The sequence below is a fragment of the Heterodontus francisci genome, chromosome 33 (genome assembly GCF_036365525.1).
Source record: "Heterodontus francisci isolate sHetFra1 chromosome 33, sHetFra1.hap1, whole genome shotgun sequence".
Lineage (NCBI taxonomy): Eukaryota > Metazoa > Chordata > Chondrichthyes > Heterodontiformes > Heterodontidae > Heterodontus > Heterodontus francisci.
The window spans coordinates 27,327,021-27,343,927 of record NC_090403.1 but is presented as its reverse complement, the minus strand read 5'-3'; the positions used below and the strand labels follow the sequence as shown (position 1 = coordinate 27,343,927).

The following is a 16,907-nucleotide window of genomic DNA, read 5'->3' as shown; positions in this document are numbered from 1 at the left end:
GGTAACTTTTGATTTTTCTAGAGAGACGTTACTGAAGTACTTCCAGTCGACTTTCCTTCCCCTTTAATACACAAACTAGTCAACAGGAAGCCTGACTACATTATCTATGAAGTGACTTCATGGAAATCGGGTTACATATAACAGCGTTTTAGTCAGTGTTTTATATAAATTGATGGGAGAGGAGGCTTTAAATGACTAATCCTGCAAAACAGGGATGTCTGCAATTCAGATAAACTGCAGTAATTATCTTTAACTGGAGTACAGCTCTTGACTCACCTTTCATCATCAGACTTTGTATGTCGGAAACATCCTACAGTGCATAATATTTAAGTATATATTTAGCCCAGCTCAGAAGGAATTATCCATTGAAACAGTTAGACAAAACAAAATGGATATCTGATTTCCCTGCTTAAATTGTTTTCTAGAATGTGCACTTAGACAGACTATTTCTGTAATTGGAAGTATTTTGTAGGTTGGACGATAATACAGTAAGCCTGAGGTATTTTGAGTATCTTTGAGTATGCTTAATGTTTATTTTAGTTAGAACAATGATGCAGATCAACCAGAAAGTAAATGCAGTTGCTGAGAGTTGCCTGCAAATGCTACAAAGAAGCTGACCGCACTTTTACAATTAGAAGCATTGCCTACATAACAACATTCACTGCACTCTAGAAAGTAAATAGTTGTACATGAGAAAGGTGTAAATGCAAACTGTTCTTTCCTTTCAGCTTAATTGAAGAGATAATCTAAGTTGCATGCTCCTGTCTTGCTGTAAGCAATCTGTTAATAAGAGGCAAAGCTATGTAAAAGTCCATTTGGCGGAGAAGGGAATTCTTTCCACTTTACATCCTGTAAGCCAATTCCCTAACAAGTAAATGGTCTCCTTAGAGGAGTAGTAGAAACCTTACCCAGTGCGCTGTGTTAACCAGCTGTTTAACAGTTTGTTGTAGCTTCACACTCATCTAGGATTGGACAATGTAGGTATGTTAAAAGGAAAAGATTAGCCAAGACAAATATGGGCCCACTACAGGCAGAGACGTGAGAATTTAATAAAAGGGAATAGGAAAATGGCAGAGAAACTAAACAAATACTTTGTGTCTGACTTCATGGCGAAAGATACAAAAACCTCTGTGACAGAAACCCCACATGCCAAATGGAAATATTAATTTCATCATGTGGAACTTTGCCTGAGACTTTTGCTGGACATTGTTACAAATAACTCTTAAAACAGAACAGCTAGCAGCCAAGATGGCCACACAAAGTTTGCATATGAAAAAACCAAAGGGTTAAGCTGGAGTCAGATGTGATTACTCAGCCTAGCCAGAACAATGGGGTGCTGTCTGATTCACTTATCTGAGATAGCCTTGTCAATACTGATCGTCAAAAGCCATTGACACCCATTGACCATTAAAGAGCCAAACCCCCCTACCAAATATGACTGAACAGCTTGAGGAGAGAACCTTGAATTTCAAAGATCATTCCGGAAAATTCAGATTCAAACACAAAGAGGTGGTCACATCACATGACTGCTTGGGCCACTCTGGAGATTTGTGAGTGGTGACTCAAAAGACAGACAGTAACTGAGATCCAGCAAGAGAACATCCCTCTTGCTCTCCCTCTCTCTAGTAAAGTCCCAGAGAAGCCTCGTCGACAGATCCTTGCAGTCAGTAACTAGGGGACATGGATAAAGCCCCTCTTCTGCCTTCTGGAACCAGAGAAACAAGCCCAAATCGTGCACCTGGCCCAGTGAGGACTTCAGGACTTTAATTTCAACTAAAGACACCGATACTCAATTTAAATTCCATTTATTACAGACTCTACTCCAACTTCCCAACTCTATTTTTCCCCCTATAATCTATTTGTGTAAGTGTGTGGCTCGTGTGAATGTGGAGCATGGTTGCGTAGTGCATTTGAGTGATTTTAACTGGTTTTAGGGTGATAAGGATAAGAAACTTACATCTTTCTTGTTTAAACTCAAGAAAACCTGTCTGATGCATTTGCAATTATATTAGAGGAACAGGAGCAAGTGCTCACTGAGGTGCTAAGTTAAATCACTGTGTTAAAAGTCTAAATCCTGTTGCAGTCAAACCAGAAAAGGGGCGAAAGGGGGAGCCTGGGACCTCTTCCTCACCTAGGCGTAACACTTTTCAGGAATATTAAAGAACCAAGGGACTAGTGAGAATGCGGAACTGAAAGAAACTAGTATTAATAAAGAAGTAGTACTGGAGAAATTAATGGGACTGAAAGTTGATAAATTCCCTGGACCTGATAATCTACGTCCCAGAGTATTGAAAGAGGTAGCTGTAGAGATAGTGGATGCATTGGTGATCATCTTCCAAAATTCAGTAGATTCTGGAACAGTTCCCGCAGATTGGAAGGTAGCAAATGTAACCCCACTATTTAAGCAAGGAGGGAGACAGAAAACGGGGGAACAACAGACCTGTTAGTTTGACATCAGTTGTAGGTAAAATGCTAGAATCTATGATAAAGGATGTGATAACTGAACACTTTGAAAATAATGGTTGGATTTAGCGGAGTCAACATGAATTTATGAAAGGGAAATCATGTTTGACAAACTTGTTCGAATTGTTTGAGGATGTAATTAGCAGAATAGATAAGGGGGAGCCAGCGGATGTGGTGGATTTGGATTTCCAGAAGGCTTTTGATAAGATCCCACACAGGAGGTTAGTAAGCAAAAGTACAGCACATGGGATTGGGGGGTAATATACTGGCATGGATTGAGAATTGGTAAACGGACAGAAAGCAGAGAGTAGAAATAATTGGGTCATTTTTGGGATGGCAAGCTGTGACTAGTGGGGTAATGCAAGGATCAGTGCTTGGGCCCCAGCTATACACAATCTATATCAATGGTTTGGATGTGAGGACCAAATGTAATATTTCCAAGTTTGCTGATGACACAAAACTAGGTGGTAATGTGAGTTGTGAGGAAGATGCAAAGAGGCTTCAAGGGGATTTAGACAGGCTAAGTGAGTGGGCAAGAGCATGGCAGATGGAATATAATGTGGAAAAGTGTGAAGTTATCCATTTTGGTAGGAAAAACAGAAATGCAGGGTATTTCTTAAATGGTGAGAGATTGGGAAGTGTTGATGTCCAAAGGGACCTGGGTAACTTGTTCATAAGTCACTGAAGCTAACATACAGGTGCAGTAAGCAATGAGGAAGGTAAATGGTATTTTGGCCTTTATTGCAAGGAGATTTGAGTCCAGGAGTAAAGAAGTCTTGCTGCAATTGTATAGAGCCTTGGTGAGACAACACCTGGAGTATTGTGTAAAGTTTTGGTCTCCTTATCTAAGGAAGGATATAGAGGGAGTGTAACAAACGTTCACCAGACTGATCCTTGGGATGGTGGGAATGTCCTATGAGGAGAGACTGAGGAGACTGGGCCTATATTCTCTAGAGTTTCAAAGAATGAGCGGTGATCTCATTGAAGCAAACAAAATTCTTACAGGGCTCGACAAGAGAGATGCAGGAAGCCCTAGCTGTGGAGAAGGTGGGGGGTATAACCAGGGGACATAGCGTCAGAATAAGAGGTAGGCCATTTAGGACTGAGTTGAGGAGGAATTTCTTCACTCAGAGGTTGGTGAATGTTTGGAATTCTCTACGTCAGAGAGCTGTGAAGGCTCAGTCATTGAGTATATTCAAGACAGAGATCGATAGATTTCTAGATATTAAAAATATCAAGGAATATGGGATGGTGCGGAAAAATGGTATTGAGGTAGAGATCAGCCATGATCTAGTTGAATGGTGGAACAGGCTCAAGGGGCCGAATGGCTTACTTCTGCTCCAATTTCCTATGTTCCTGTTGTCATGGAACTGTTTCTTTTTTCTCCTCGGATTAAAAATTGTCTGCCTTTAAGACTGTTTGAAAATAGTGTGCCTTTAAGACTGAGCACAGTGTGCTGGCCCTAGGCCACAGCAGGAGAGAGAGGTCACATGGTATAATGTTTCGATTTGACTGTGTGTAAAAACTGGCTAAAACCGGTCTGAACCAGCCACCATCAAGCATGCTTTCTCTCAGCAGAAATTGTACAATGAGCTACAGGCCAAGTTAATTGTCTAAGGAAGAAAAATCCCTTTGAAGACACCACTTGTACTGCTGGAGTAACGTTTCAACTGAGACACTGTCGGTTTTAAAATCCGAGTGGACCCTTTGCTATACTCCTTGTTTAGAGATCTGATTGATGCCTGCTGCAGCCAAAGTGCTTTGAATGCATATCAAGAACAGACTGTTTCATCAAATATGTGTGAAGACCTTGAGAGGCATTTGATTATTTTTACACTAGGATACCTCACCCATCAGGAACGTAACCCACAAAGACTTATTTATTTATTCTTAAGAAACAGCTAATTTTTAAAAACACCACTTCTAAAACTAGTTAACTGTTAGTTTTGAATGTGTGTGAGAGAATGGGGGAGTTAGGTTAAAATAAAAAGTTATAAGGTCTTTAGACATAGGTTTATCATAATAGTGTTTAAGATTTAGTTTTTCATAAATAGTTCATTTGTTGTTGTCTAAAGATACCTAGTTTGGTCTGTTTTATTCCAGGGGTTACTGGAGTGTTTATTTTGGCTGTTTTTCCAGTTGGGTGGGAAAACTTTAATAATATGCTGCTACCTGTGGAGTGATGGGACTGAATTGACGGTACCTTGCACCCGCCTCGATCGTAACACTATGTTTCCAATAATAAGGTGAAGTACTGGAAGGATTTACAGGATGATTAACAGTCTAACAGGCCATGATGTGAATGCTCCTTTCATGGCCATGACCATCTTTATACCAGCTTGTTAGTTATATATGGTGGGAGAGAGTTAAGGGTGTCGCAGCCCATATGATAGGGTGGCTCTATGCCATATCATCCCCTCACCACCACCCCCCACCCCACCATATGATGGAGTAGCTGGTGCCACCCATACAGTGGGAGATGCATGAGTCCACCTACACCTCGAATATCCCGCTGGATGTTAACCTGAATTCAGAGCTGGAACTCTGGTCTCCAATCTACACAGTGTCTTCAATGGGATTTGAAACCTGCACCTTGTGACTCAGAGACATGAATGCTACCACTTAGGCAAAAACTCACTTCTGTGTTAGTGGAAAAATTAGAACCTTGGCTGTTACATAAATTACCTGGGAGGAGGGATTGTCCTGTCTGAAAGAGATTCTACAACAATAGTGAACAGAATTTTCAATTTCAAAATCTTATTAGTGAGGAGATGAAGGTGTGGTCAAGGTGAAGGGTTATGACGAGCTTTTGAATGCAGGGTAAAGTGGAAGGATTTTCTTAGGGAGCTCCAGAGGACAAAGGACTTGTTGTGAAAGAACAGCTGCTCATATTAGATTAGAGGGAGTGAGGAATGTGGAGTGATTGGATCTTGGAGGAGTAGAATGTACTTGGAAGAGATCACTGAGGTTGCATGTGGTGAAACAATTAGCTTTCTTTGTCCACGTATCATACTCATCAAATGTTAATGTCTCCTAAGCTTAAAAGGTAAAACTTGCCAAAGCTAAACTAAAAACAGGCTGTTATTGGAGTTATATTATGGTGTTTGTATCATATTTTCCTTGAAACCACACTCCTATTGATATGCAAAGGATGTGATACAGAGGCATGAATTGTCACTCCTGTTAGGTAGAGAAGTCCCGTGCTGCCATTGGGAAAGGTGACAGAAAAATAGCTAAAAGGGGCAGTAATTTTTTATTTGCTGAACTTTATTGGAAGTACAAATTACAGATTGAATTGAACAAAATATGTATGTGTAAAAAATAGGAACAAGTTGTGTTGTATTTAAAACATCAACTTCAAACTACTAATAAAAACAAGAAATGCTGGAAATACTTAGCAGGTCTGGCAGCATCTGTGGAGAGAGGAGCAGAGTTCACGTTTCAGGTCAGTGACCTTTCATCAGATGAAGGGTCACCTGCTGAGTATTTCCAGCATTTCTTGTTTTTATTTCAGATTTCCAGCATCTGCAGTATTTTGCTTTTATTAACTTCAAACTACTTCCTGAATTGATGTCACAAAGTTTATTGAGGATGTGTTGTCAATAAACTAGCAAAAAAAACACACAATGCACCTAATGCACTTTAATGTTGTGCTAATGTGTTTTGTGTGTTATAATAATTCAACTCGAATTGACCTCAGCACTGTCACCCTGATGTCACACAGCTCAAAATTTTCATAAACAAGCCAAGATGGGAAAGTTGAAAACTACAGTTATATTGTGGGCAATTTGCCACAGTTCAAGTTGCTGTAACAGTGGTAACTGGTGTTATCTTCAATTTACTATTTTATATTAAAATCTATAAAAGTTAATACTCTATGTTTGTACACTTAAAAAGTCAGTGCCAATTTCTCACTTCAGTTCCAGGAAACTATCATGAAGGGGAGCACACATTTAGCATGAACCTCATTAACAGGTGGGGCAAGACCAAGGCATTGCACTGCGAACATGTAAAATGACCCATGCCATGAAACTTTTACACAGCTACCATGCGGCTTTACTGAAATTCTGTTGGTGACACCCTATTGTGTTTGTTGTACTGTAACTAAAGTTGCTGTGTGCGGTGGTGTTTAATCCTAGAGAGGATGGAATTCTCCTGGATAGAGTTAAGCTCGATGAGAACACATAGAAAATCAAGTCTATTGGAGCATCAACATGCTGTTTCTCTCACACTCTTGGCATAATGGTACTACTGTATCTGTAAGTGTGAATCCTGACACACAAAAAGAAAACTTGCATTTATATAGCCCCTTTCATGACCTCGGGATGTGTCATGACACTTCACAGCCAATGAAATGTTTTGAAGTGCAGTTGCTGTTGTAATATAGGGTACATTTGGGACAAAAAAAGCCTGTAATACTACTTACAGAAGGCAAAGTCCCATGAACAGCAATGAGATAAATAACCAGATTGTCTGTTTTCGTGATAGTTGATGAGTATATTTGGGAGAAATCCCCTTCTGTTCGTCAGATAGTTCCATGGGATCTTTTGGATCCACCTGAGAGGATGGACCTCAGTTGAACTTCTCGTCTGAATGACAACACCTCTGATAGTGCAGCATTCCCTCAGTACGGCATTGAAACGTCAGCCTAGATCAGGGCTTGGCAATCTTTTTTTTTTAAACCTGACGAGCTCATTTAAAAAGATTTGCCTAAAATAAAAACTATTGGGAAACACAAGATGAAAATTTGCCATTTCTAAACCAAATACATGGCATATTGCCAACTGTCTCTGGTAGAATGCATAATTTGCATATATTGAGTTTATGTATAATAGAAAGAAAATTAAAACAGACTCAACTCTGAATTATCACGTTTTTGATTTTTTTTTGTCTTTTTAAAAAAAAAATTCTTCGAATGTTCAGATTTTGTGTCAATTTGCACGAATTATGTATAAGCATGTTTGAAAAGGAAATGTAAAAATGGTGAACCATATTAATTTAATAGAAAAACAGCACATTCCACTTTGAATAAAAAAGTAATACGAAATGTACATATAAAATTGAACAAATGCTTTTTTTTCTGTTTTTCTATAATTTTGTCAGTAAAGTCATCCTTAAAACAAGCTTAAACTTAAGATGTGTAGAATTATGACAACTTTTTCAGCAATTGATTCTTGTGATTAAAAAAAGCTTCTAATGGCATATTCAAAATAATTTATAATCTCAGCTATATTAGAAACAATAATGGTTACAACCATAAAATCTGTTCCACAAACCAAAGGCATTGTCTATAATCATGGTGTAGCTACACCACTCGAACAGGTTGATAGAAGGGACACGATGATATAAGACTACAAATTTGGAGATTAGAAGGAACAGGAATAGAAAGTTCAGAGGGTCACTGATCATGGTCGTGTTGATAACACTCAGAGGCTGCAAGAGAGAGAAGATAAAGAGTACAGATAAGAGAAGAATCCTGTTTCTTTCAGCAAGTTTCTTATCAGGCATTGAGCTCAGAGTTGGAGAATAGTGCTTTGGTACAGATGATGCCTATATGGCCGAACCAGGATTGAGTTGAAAGGAACCAGACAAGGAATCCTTAAATTTACCAATGAGATCTGGAGTATTTTAGTGGCAAATCGAAATTGTTTAAAGGTTAATTAATCAGAAATTACTAAAAGTCTCAAATTGACAGTCAGTTTGGTTGATTAATTGGTCTATTCATCTCTGTGAAGAAAGATTGTTTAACGAGATTAAATTAGAAATTAACATGGAACTTTCCCAGCCAGGCACATTTGTGAATAAATTACCATATTTTTGAATACATTTCTATGTTCTTATTTCCAGATTCTAACACTGTTGGTGCAATATAATCTGGATCCCCTCCTCCTTTGACATTCTCATTGCAAGCATCTGTTATTCTGAGTTTAGAAGAGACTTAGTTGAGCCTGCTCAACTTGACTATTGATAGTGAAGGGTGAAGGATAACCCTGGTTTATCAGAACCAATCCAATTTTCACAGCCTAACCTGGCCAGCTCTGTGATTGGATGAGATTGAAAGGGAAGCAGCTAGACCCCTTAATCTGTCATCAAATATTGGAAAGAATTTCCTGTTGATACCCATATTTATCATTCTTCCATGATCCCAAAAAACTGCACATATAACTGCCGAGATCTTGAAAGAAAACGGGATGTTGTGTACGTCTTTTTTGGTAACCTGGCAGCCATTTTGTTGCTTGCTGCTTTTAATGATTATTGTGCAGAACACCGGAAACCTGGGAAAGAGAAATTAAAGAGACAGAAAAGAAAAATGAATCAGAAAGTAAGTAAATAAATGGAAAGAAGAAAGTGCATAAGAGAGGCAGGCGAACAAAAGAATTGAGCAAATATGAAAGATTGGGAGAAAACAAAGAAAATCTGTCAGGAAACTGAGATGAACAGTGGGAGGAAACAGGAAGATACATGTAATATTGTAACTTTAGATGAGAGAAAACAAAGCAAATTATTAATGGAATAATTTCATTTTCTTTGGAATTTTTCTCTGCGTATATGTATGTGGAAGCATGCAAGCAAAGTTAACTCAGAAGATATAGGGGAAATTGTAAAATGAAAAGTCTGTGCTCACAAATGGCCTCATATGACAATGGTAGAGAGTAGCTGAGCCATACACACAATACCCTGTGTGTGGAGAGTTAGCAGATCTCATTTGGGGCAATTGGCCTCAAAAGCCCCAGGGTTAGAGGAGGGGAAAATTATACAAAGTTGGCCTCTGCTGGAAGGGCATGTGTGTGGACATTGGGTTAGGCTGCATGCCCGTGATGCTCCCTGTGGTTAAGAGGTCTGCTGTCTAGGCTCACCTGAGAAGAATAGCAACGGCCAGGATTTGGTGCTGCAGGGAACAGAACTGATGGAGGAAAAAAAAGGAAGAAACTAAAAGAAAAATAAGTGCAGTGTGGAAGTCCGATCACGAAGGAAAAGCACTGGAATCACTGGGAGTGATGACAGGAAATATACAACACCACTGTGTACAAGAGATGGACAACGTTGGAGCCTTTGTTGGAGATATATATATGTATATAAATATATATAGATTTCGTATCAATAAGAAAATTAATTATTTTAGCCCTGGAGGTCTTTTCATTCCTTTTAAACTGTCCCTCCAACTTTTGAAATTGTGCCTTTTGGGAGCAATCTCAGTGAAGGATATGTATACAACATTTCACATGTTGTATACATGGGGCGGCACAGTGGTGCAGTGGTTAGCACTGCAGCCTCACAGCTCCAGCGACCCGGGTTCAATTCTGGGTACTGCCTGTGTGGAGTTTGCAAGTTCTCCCTGTGTCTGCGTGGGTTTCCTCCGGGTGCTCCGGTTTCCTCCCACATGCCAAAGACTTGCAGGTTGATAGGTAAATTGGCCATTAGCAATTGCCCCTAGTATAGGTCGGTGGTAGAGAAATATAGAGACAGGTGGGGATGTGGTAGGAATATGGAATTAGTGTAGGATTAGTATAAATGGGTGGTTGATGGTCGGCACAGACTCGGTGGGCCGAAGGGCCTGTTTCAGTGCTCTAAACTAGTATCTCTAAACTAAACTAAACATGTCTTGATAAATCAGGAGCCATACTGTGTGTGTGTCAGACAGAGGTGTTGTAATACTGCAGTGATGGTCTGGTGTTAGTGATGCTTTATTTTCCAGGTATTATGGTCTGTTTTCTTCCCATTTAGGTGCCAAGAATCAGCCATGGATCCAGTTCCAGAGGAGGAATGTTGGGCTTCCAGAAAACACGTCCTATAGTGATCTGTCTGCCTTCCTAACAACAGCCAACACTGAAATGGAAATGGAAGGATTCCCCTATCTCTTGGGATATGAAACCAACACGACAGGTACTTAAATGTTTGCTTTGCAGCTAATGTGAGCCTTGTGCTGCGGAGAGTAGGAGGAGCTAGAAGATTATAGAAACCTCCGAGATGCATCTGTAGTAAATCATATCTGGCAACATCTGCAACCAACAAGCATTTGATGTGAAGATTGCAGTATTTAAACTCAAAACATCATTTCTAATGTGCTACACTTACCCCCACATTGCATGGTTTGTTTACAATGTGAGGTTATATTTGTTTCTTTGCTATTTTCTCTTCCACTTCAAATCACTGAGGCCATACACCATTCCCTTGGCAAGGAGGATGGGTGAATGACCTGTTCCCAGGCCTGTGTCAGTGCCATATTGTGGTGTGTGAGAGGGGGTTGGAATGACTTCCTAAATCCTACACCCCACCAATCCCAATGATTTTCTTTCCTTGTGGGAAATGACTGCCCTTCTCTCCACCCTGTTCCTCCACTGATGACTTCGAAAGATAAAGAAGTCGCACGTGCGGGGAGTCATGAGTGTAGTTTGTTTTCTGTCAGAGTTTAGCTTAGCATACAGGAGAATCAACACTGCTCCCCACGCGGGGGATTCTGGAGACATAAGAGGGAATTTTATGCTCTTCCCTGCAATGGGTTTGGAGTCGGGGAGAGAACATAAAATCGGGGTGGGACCTCGCCACCTTCACCAAATTTAAGCCCAGGTGGGAAGGCCTGTGAATGGCCTTCCCACCCCACCACCAATTGAGGCCCTTAACTGGGCAATTAATGCCCAATTAACGGCCTCATCCTGCTGCCGCAGCATTTAGCCATGTGGTGTGTGGCCCTGTCGCCGCACGGGAAGCATGCCACAAAAAACTGGGGGTGGATCCCTGGTTAAAAGGCACTTAGAGTCTGAACGAGGGACCCAGCATTAGGCAGGTGGGGGCCCGCTGAGAGACAACCCCTGCCCTTGCTAACGACCGCCCCTGCATTCACTCCCCCACAACCCCCACACTGTGAGATCCCTCCCGCCCTGACCTACCTAAGGCCTGGGTCCAGAGACGCTCCTGGGCCTCGGGTAGCTGTACCACTTCTGCGGTGGTGCTGCTTAGTCGAAGAGCTGCTGGCCTCTGATTGCCTGGCAGTTCTCCAACGGCGGGACTACCCGGTGCTGGGGTCCTTGATCCTGTGGAAGGCCCGCCGCTGTCCACTTAAGTGCCTGATTGGCAATAGATTTGGTAGTCCTTCCGCAGAAGAGGCAACGCGGGGTTCTCGGCATTGCTTTTTCCAGACCTAGAGACCCCCATCACCATCATAAAATTCTGGCCTGGGCCTCCATTTAGAGGTGCCCTGGTCTTGGTTGTTTTGAGATTTTGTTCGTGTTTATGATGCTGTAACAGAGGAGTCAATCTCTTAAAAAATAAACAGGCTAACGCTTGCATCAAAACATGAGCTGTAACAATGTCTGATGCATTAAGCATATTATCAGAAACTTTAATTTCTACCCTCAAATCTCTCAATGTTCCTATATCTCCAACTAAAAAGATCTGATCCAATGAATTGGACGTAAATAGAAAATCTGTGAATGCAAAAGTCGAAGCTTTCATTTTTAAATTCATTCTCAGGATATAGGCATTGCTAGAAAGGCCAACATTTATTGCTGTAGTTGCCCTTGAGGAGGTGGTGGTGGACCTTCTTGAACTGCTACAGTTTGTGTGGAGAAGGTTCTCTCACAATGGATTTTTCGACCAGCCTTGATCTGGACCATTCTTAACAAATTAAACTTGGTCTCTCTGGTCATCTACTTAAATAAAATAAATGGATTAAAAGATATAAGGCTAAACTTTCATGAGCCTGCTTCTGTTGGGCGAGGGTGGGTGAAGTGAGGCTGACCAATTTTTATAATGGGACTTCATTAATAATCTGCCAGTGGGCTGCTCGCATCTTTGGAGCTCTTGCTGATTGGAGCAGACCAAGAATCTAGTAACTTCACCAGAAAACCCAGGCAGTGCTTGAAAATTAAAGTGGAGTAGGGATGGTTGGTGGTGGGAGGTAATCACTGGGGAGGGCCGGGCAATATAGGGTTAGGGATTTCATTTTTGCGGGGTCAGAAGGTGCTTTAATGCTCCTCCTGACTCCATAAAAATCAGTTACAAACCTTTTTTGAAGCTTTTTCCAGAGCTACCTGCAGTACATGCTGTACCACATTTTTTTCATGGGATGGGGTGTCGCTGGCAAGGCTTGTTGCCCATCCCTCATTGCTCTTGACAACTGAGTGGTTTGCTGGGCCATTTCAGAGGGCAGTTAAGAGTCAACCTTGTGGTCTGGAGTCACATGTAGGCCAGACCAGGTAAGGATGGCAGATTTCCTTCCCTAAAGGACATTAGTGAACCAGGTGGGTTTTTATGACAATCGATGATAGTTTCATGGCACCATTACTTTCAATTTATTGATTAGTTGAATTTAAATTCCACCAGCTGCCGTGGTGGGATTTGAACCAGTGTCCCCAGGACATTGGCCTGGGCCTCAGGATTACTACTTCAGTGACATTACCACCATGCCATCGTCTCCCCTTTCACAATTTCATAGCATTTTCCTGTTCAATTTTAGGCAAGATAATAGAATAATATTCAGCTTAACAAGTTCCTGTTAAATATATATAGGTGAAATTGGGAATTGGTGGTGCAAAATAGGCGTTTGTGAATCAGCAGCCGTTTCTCTCCATCCCCATTTTTCCTGGCTTTAATGGAAAAGAAATTCCTAGTGTAAATCGGGCTGTGGATTCACTATTGCCTGTTATGCCAAAGATAAATTTCAGCCTGTAATCCTTAATTGACGGAAGTGACCTTGCTGCCTTAGAAAAAAATGATTCAGTTTGAATTCAGTGGTTAGAATCTGGAAATGCACTGCCTGGGAGTGTAGTGGAGGCGGGTTCAATTGAGGCCTTCAAAAGGGAATTAGTCTGAAATGGAAGAATGTGCAGGTTTACAGGGAGAAGGCAGGGGAATGGCATTAGGTGAATTGCTCATTTGGAGAGTCGGTGCGAACACGATGGGCTGAATGGCCTCCTTCTGCGCTGTAACAATTCTGTGATTCTGTATTGTGGCTTATAGCAAATTGGCTTTACATTACATTGCTGCTGATTTTTTTTTTTAATAGTTAACCACTCCAGGCTTGAACTGACTCCTGTGGCTGCAGTCAGCATTCACCTGTTCACCAGTAATGGCTCTGCTGTCCAAGTGTCGGGTCCCATTCAAGTGTCTGTCCCTCTCCCCGCTGATGGCCTTGTGACAATGGCAAGAAACATCCCAGTCTGGAAGTTTGATAAGAAGATTGGTGAGTAATCTTTGCTGAGGTAGACATTTTACATTAATTTACATTGAACCAAACAGGTTATAGTTGAGAAATAAAATCAGAAAATGCTGAAAAAATCAGCATATCAGGTAGCATCTGTAGAGAGAGAGAAACAGAGTTAACATCTCAGATTAATGACCCTTTGTCTTTATGGGCTGGATTTTGGGTGGGAGGCAGGACTCCTGGCGCCGGGCCAAATAGGCAGGGGGGGAAACCCGCCTCTGTATTGTAGCGGCACCCCTGGAGCGATCCTCTGGTGTTTTTCAATTAAAGATTCGCGAGCCCTTTACAGTTGGGGACCCCGCCTACATGAGCTGCCGGCCAATCAGAGGGCCAGCAGCTCAGCAGTATTGGCAGCACCACCAGGAGTGGCGGCCACTGCCGGTACTGCAAAGGCTTCGGACCCAGGCCCAGAGCTGGAACCCCACACGAGGTAGGTGAGACAGAGTCGCTGGGGCCAGTCCAGCAGGCCCCGGTGAGGGGCGATGGGGGTGATGGTCGTGCAGTCCAGGGGGTAGGGGGGTCCCGGGTGATAAAGTTATTCCAGGTGTGGGTCCTCCTTGGGCCACGAATTGCACACGGAAAAGGGTCCTCCCCCCAAGCCTGCAGGGAGGGCGCCTCATGTTGCAAGGCATCCTTCCTGCACGCCGGTGGGCCCTCCCACTGCTGGTAAGATCCCAGCAATGGCAGGACCAGGCTCTTAATTGGCCATTAGTAGGCCACTTAAGGGCCTCAATTGGCCTCTGGGTGGGAAGGCCATCGTAGGCCTATTCTACCTCTGGGAAGATCACTTGGTGACGGGCCCTTCACCCTGCCACCTACCCACCCCACCACCTGTAGCAATACTCCATGCCCTCACCCCAGCCACCAGCCTCCTTCCCTGCCTCAGGTGGGCCCATAAAATCCCAGCCTATATTTCAGGTCACTTAAGCAGATAGACTTGAAGTTTTTTTTCCTCATTCATTCATCGGATATAGGCATCGCAAGCAAGGTTAGCACCCATCCCTATTTCCTCTTGAGAAGGTGATGGTAAGCTGTCGTTTGAACCGTAGCAGTCTGTGTGGTAACGGTACACCAACAGTGCCGTTTGGTAGGAATTTCTAGGATTTTGACTAAGCAATGATGAAGGAACGGTGATGTACATCCGAGTCAGGATGGGGTGTGACTTGAAGCTGGAGATGATTGTGTTCCCAAACACTTGCTGCTTTTGATCTTCTAAACGATAGACGCCACCGGTTTGGGAGGCAGCAGATGAAGATTTTAGATTTGACTTGAATTAAATAGAATATATAAATTCCTGGCACCGTTAGACTACAGATGGATTTCAATGTTTCCTTTAATAGACCTAGTGATGTTCAAGTGGCTTCAAATCAGACTAACAAGGTGGGATTTCTTGTTTGCCCATGTTGTTCACATTCTGCATTCCGATACCTTTCAAGCTGAAATTTATTCTTGCCTACTCAAGCCCCAGAAAACTGGACCAAACCGCCTGGTGGTGTCATTTTACTGATTGAATGCAGTGCCAGTGAGATTATTGCTGTATCTCTAGTTCAACTGGCTTTTTTCCTGGACCACTATCTAATTTGCCTGAATATAAATGTGCAGTTTTAAGGAAAGTGACACTTTAACTTTGCTGCCAATATTATTAACATTACCTGCGTCGCCAATTCACAGTACAATGTCGGACTATTTTTACCTGTGTTTTCAAGAACGTTTCCTAACTTTTTTACACTGGTCTTGTTTTTTTTGTATTGAACTAGTTGATCTCCCGTCTGTTGCTCTTAGACAAAATTTAAAGAAAAAGTGGAAATTGAATAGACTCCAGCAACTGACCCCTTGGTTTTGGCATGCTCATGCACAAAATGCTTGGTGCCTTATTTGACCCTGAGCTGAGCATCCAGCACCTTATCCTTGCCCGGTACTGTGACTGCCAACCTCCACCTTCATAATATCACCCGACTCGGCCCCTACCTCAGCCCATCTGCTGCTGAAACCCTTATCAATGCTTGTTACCTTCAGACTATCCCAATGCTCTCCATGCTTGCCTCCCATCTTACTTACCTCATAAACTTGAGCTCATTCAAACTTTGCTGCCCATATTCTAACTCGCATCAAGTCCCGTTCACTCATCACCTCTGTGCTTTCTGTAAGTTGTGTTGTTACATTGAAAACATATGAATTTTATGGAGCATATAAAAATGTTGCATTTATTCCCCATTCCATGTGGCAAAATCTCAGCTGAGCACAGATATCAAAAGTAGTTAGTGTCCAGATTAAAGCCCCCTTGTGTTGCAAAGGGATTGTGAAACCTCCGTGAGCTGCTTTATTTCTGTACAGAAAACCAAGAACATGTTCTGTTTATGGATGAACATTGCCACTAAAAAGTATGTTGCTGAATTCAAAATACGCCAGTGCTCTGAACTATCCATGTATGAATTTAACCAGTTGCACTCATTGTAGAAGCTCAGACTGACTAACTCAATGGCTTTCCCTCCCCATCAATGAGGAACCACAGCTCTTCTGGACAATGCACACTTGATATAAGAAGGTTTACCATGTGGCCAATTGTGGTCACGATCCCACATGCTACTGGTCTGCAATATTTTGGAGCTCCAGCATTAAATTGAACTCAACCCCCTTCACCAAACATTGAATAATTTGCCCTACTCCTATCTTGAAAGCACTGGTGCTTATTGCTGTAAAGTTCCATGGGCAACTATTGCCTTCCCAAATGAATAATATTAACACACAAGCCAAGACGCTGGGTGTTCCATTGCGGCCATCCCTGATCCTGGCTATACCCAACATTCACACGGACATTTTCAGCAGGGATCATGGGATGGTGTGGCAATTCCCTTTCTGACCAGTCTGAGTGTAGAGGCCAATTGTGGCTGTTCCCAGTGCTATATTAGCCGAGAAGAATGAATTCATTACAGATTGAACCATGGATCTCCCTGGTTTCAGTGGTTCGGTATCAAACTGGGTGTTGGCTTTGCCAGCTGACCCATCAGGGATCTGCGAGAAAGGGCATGACTGATGGAAATAGCTGTACCTTCTGTACCTTCTCAGATGCGCTTTTAAGTCAATAATGTGCTTCGGGGCTTTGCACAATTACAGCCTCTCTTTGTCAAGGCTGACAGGGATATGTATTGCAGGTCAATATTTTGCGAGTGGATCTTTTTTGTTGTTCTTCTGGCTTCTCCCTGACCTAAACTGACATATTTATGCGGAGTTGGTAAAACAC

The 16,907-nt window shown here is 42.1% G+C and overlaps 1 protein-coding gene across 4 annotated transcripts in view; it reads left to right on the top strand.

The window, feature by feature from the left end:
- Positions 1-16,907, top strand: part of fam171a2a (family with sequence similarity 171 member A2a) — a 305,765-nt gene that overhangs the window by 193,011 nt on the left and 95,847 nt on the right. For all 4 annotated transcript variants that reach the window (XM_068013227.1, XM_068013226.1, XM_068013231.1 and 1 more), the window contains 2 exons: positions 10,189-10,347; positions 13,469-13,645. In XM_068013227.1, coding sequence (XP_067869328.1) covers positions 10,189-10,347; positions 13,469-13,645 — 336 coding nt within the window. The remainder of the gene's footprint in view (positions 1-10,188; positions 10,348-13,468; positions 13,646-16,907) is intronic.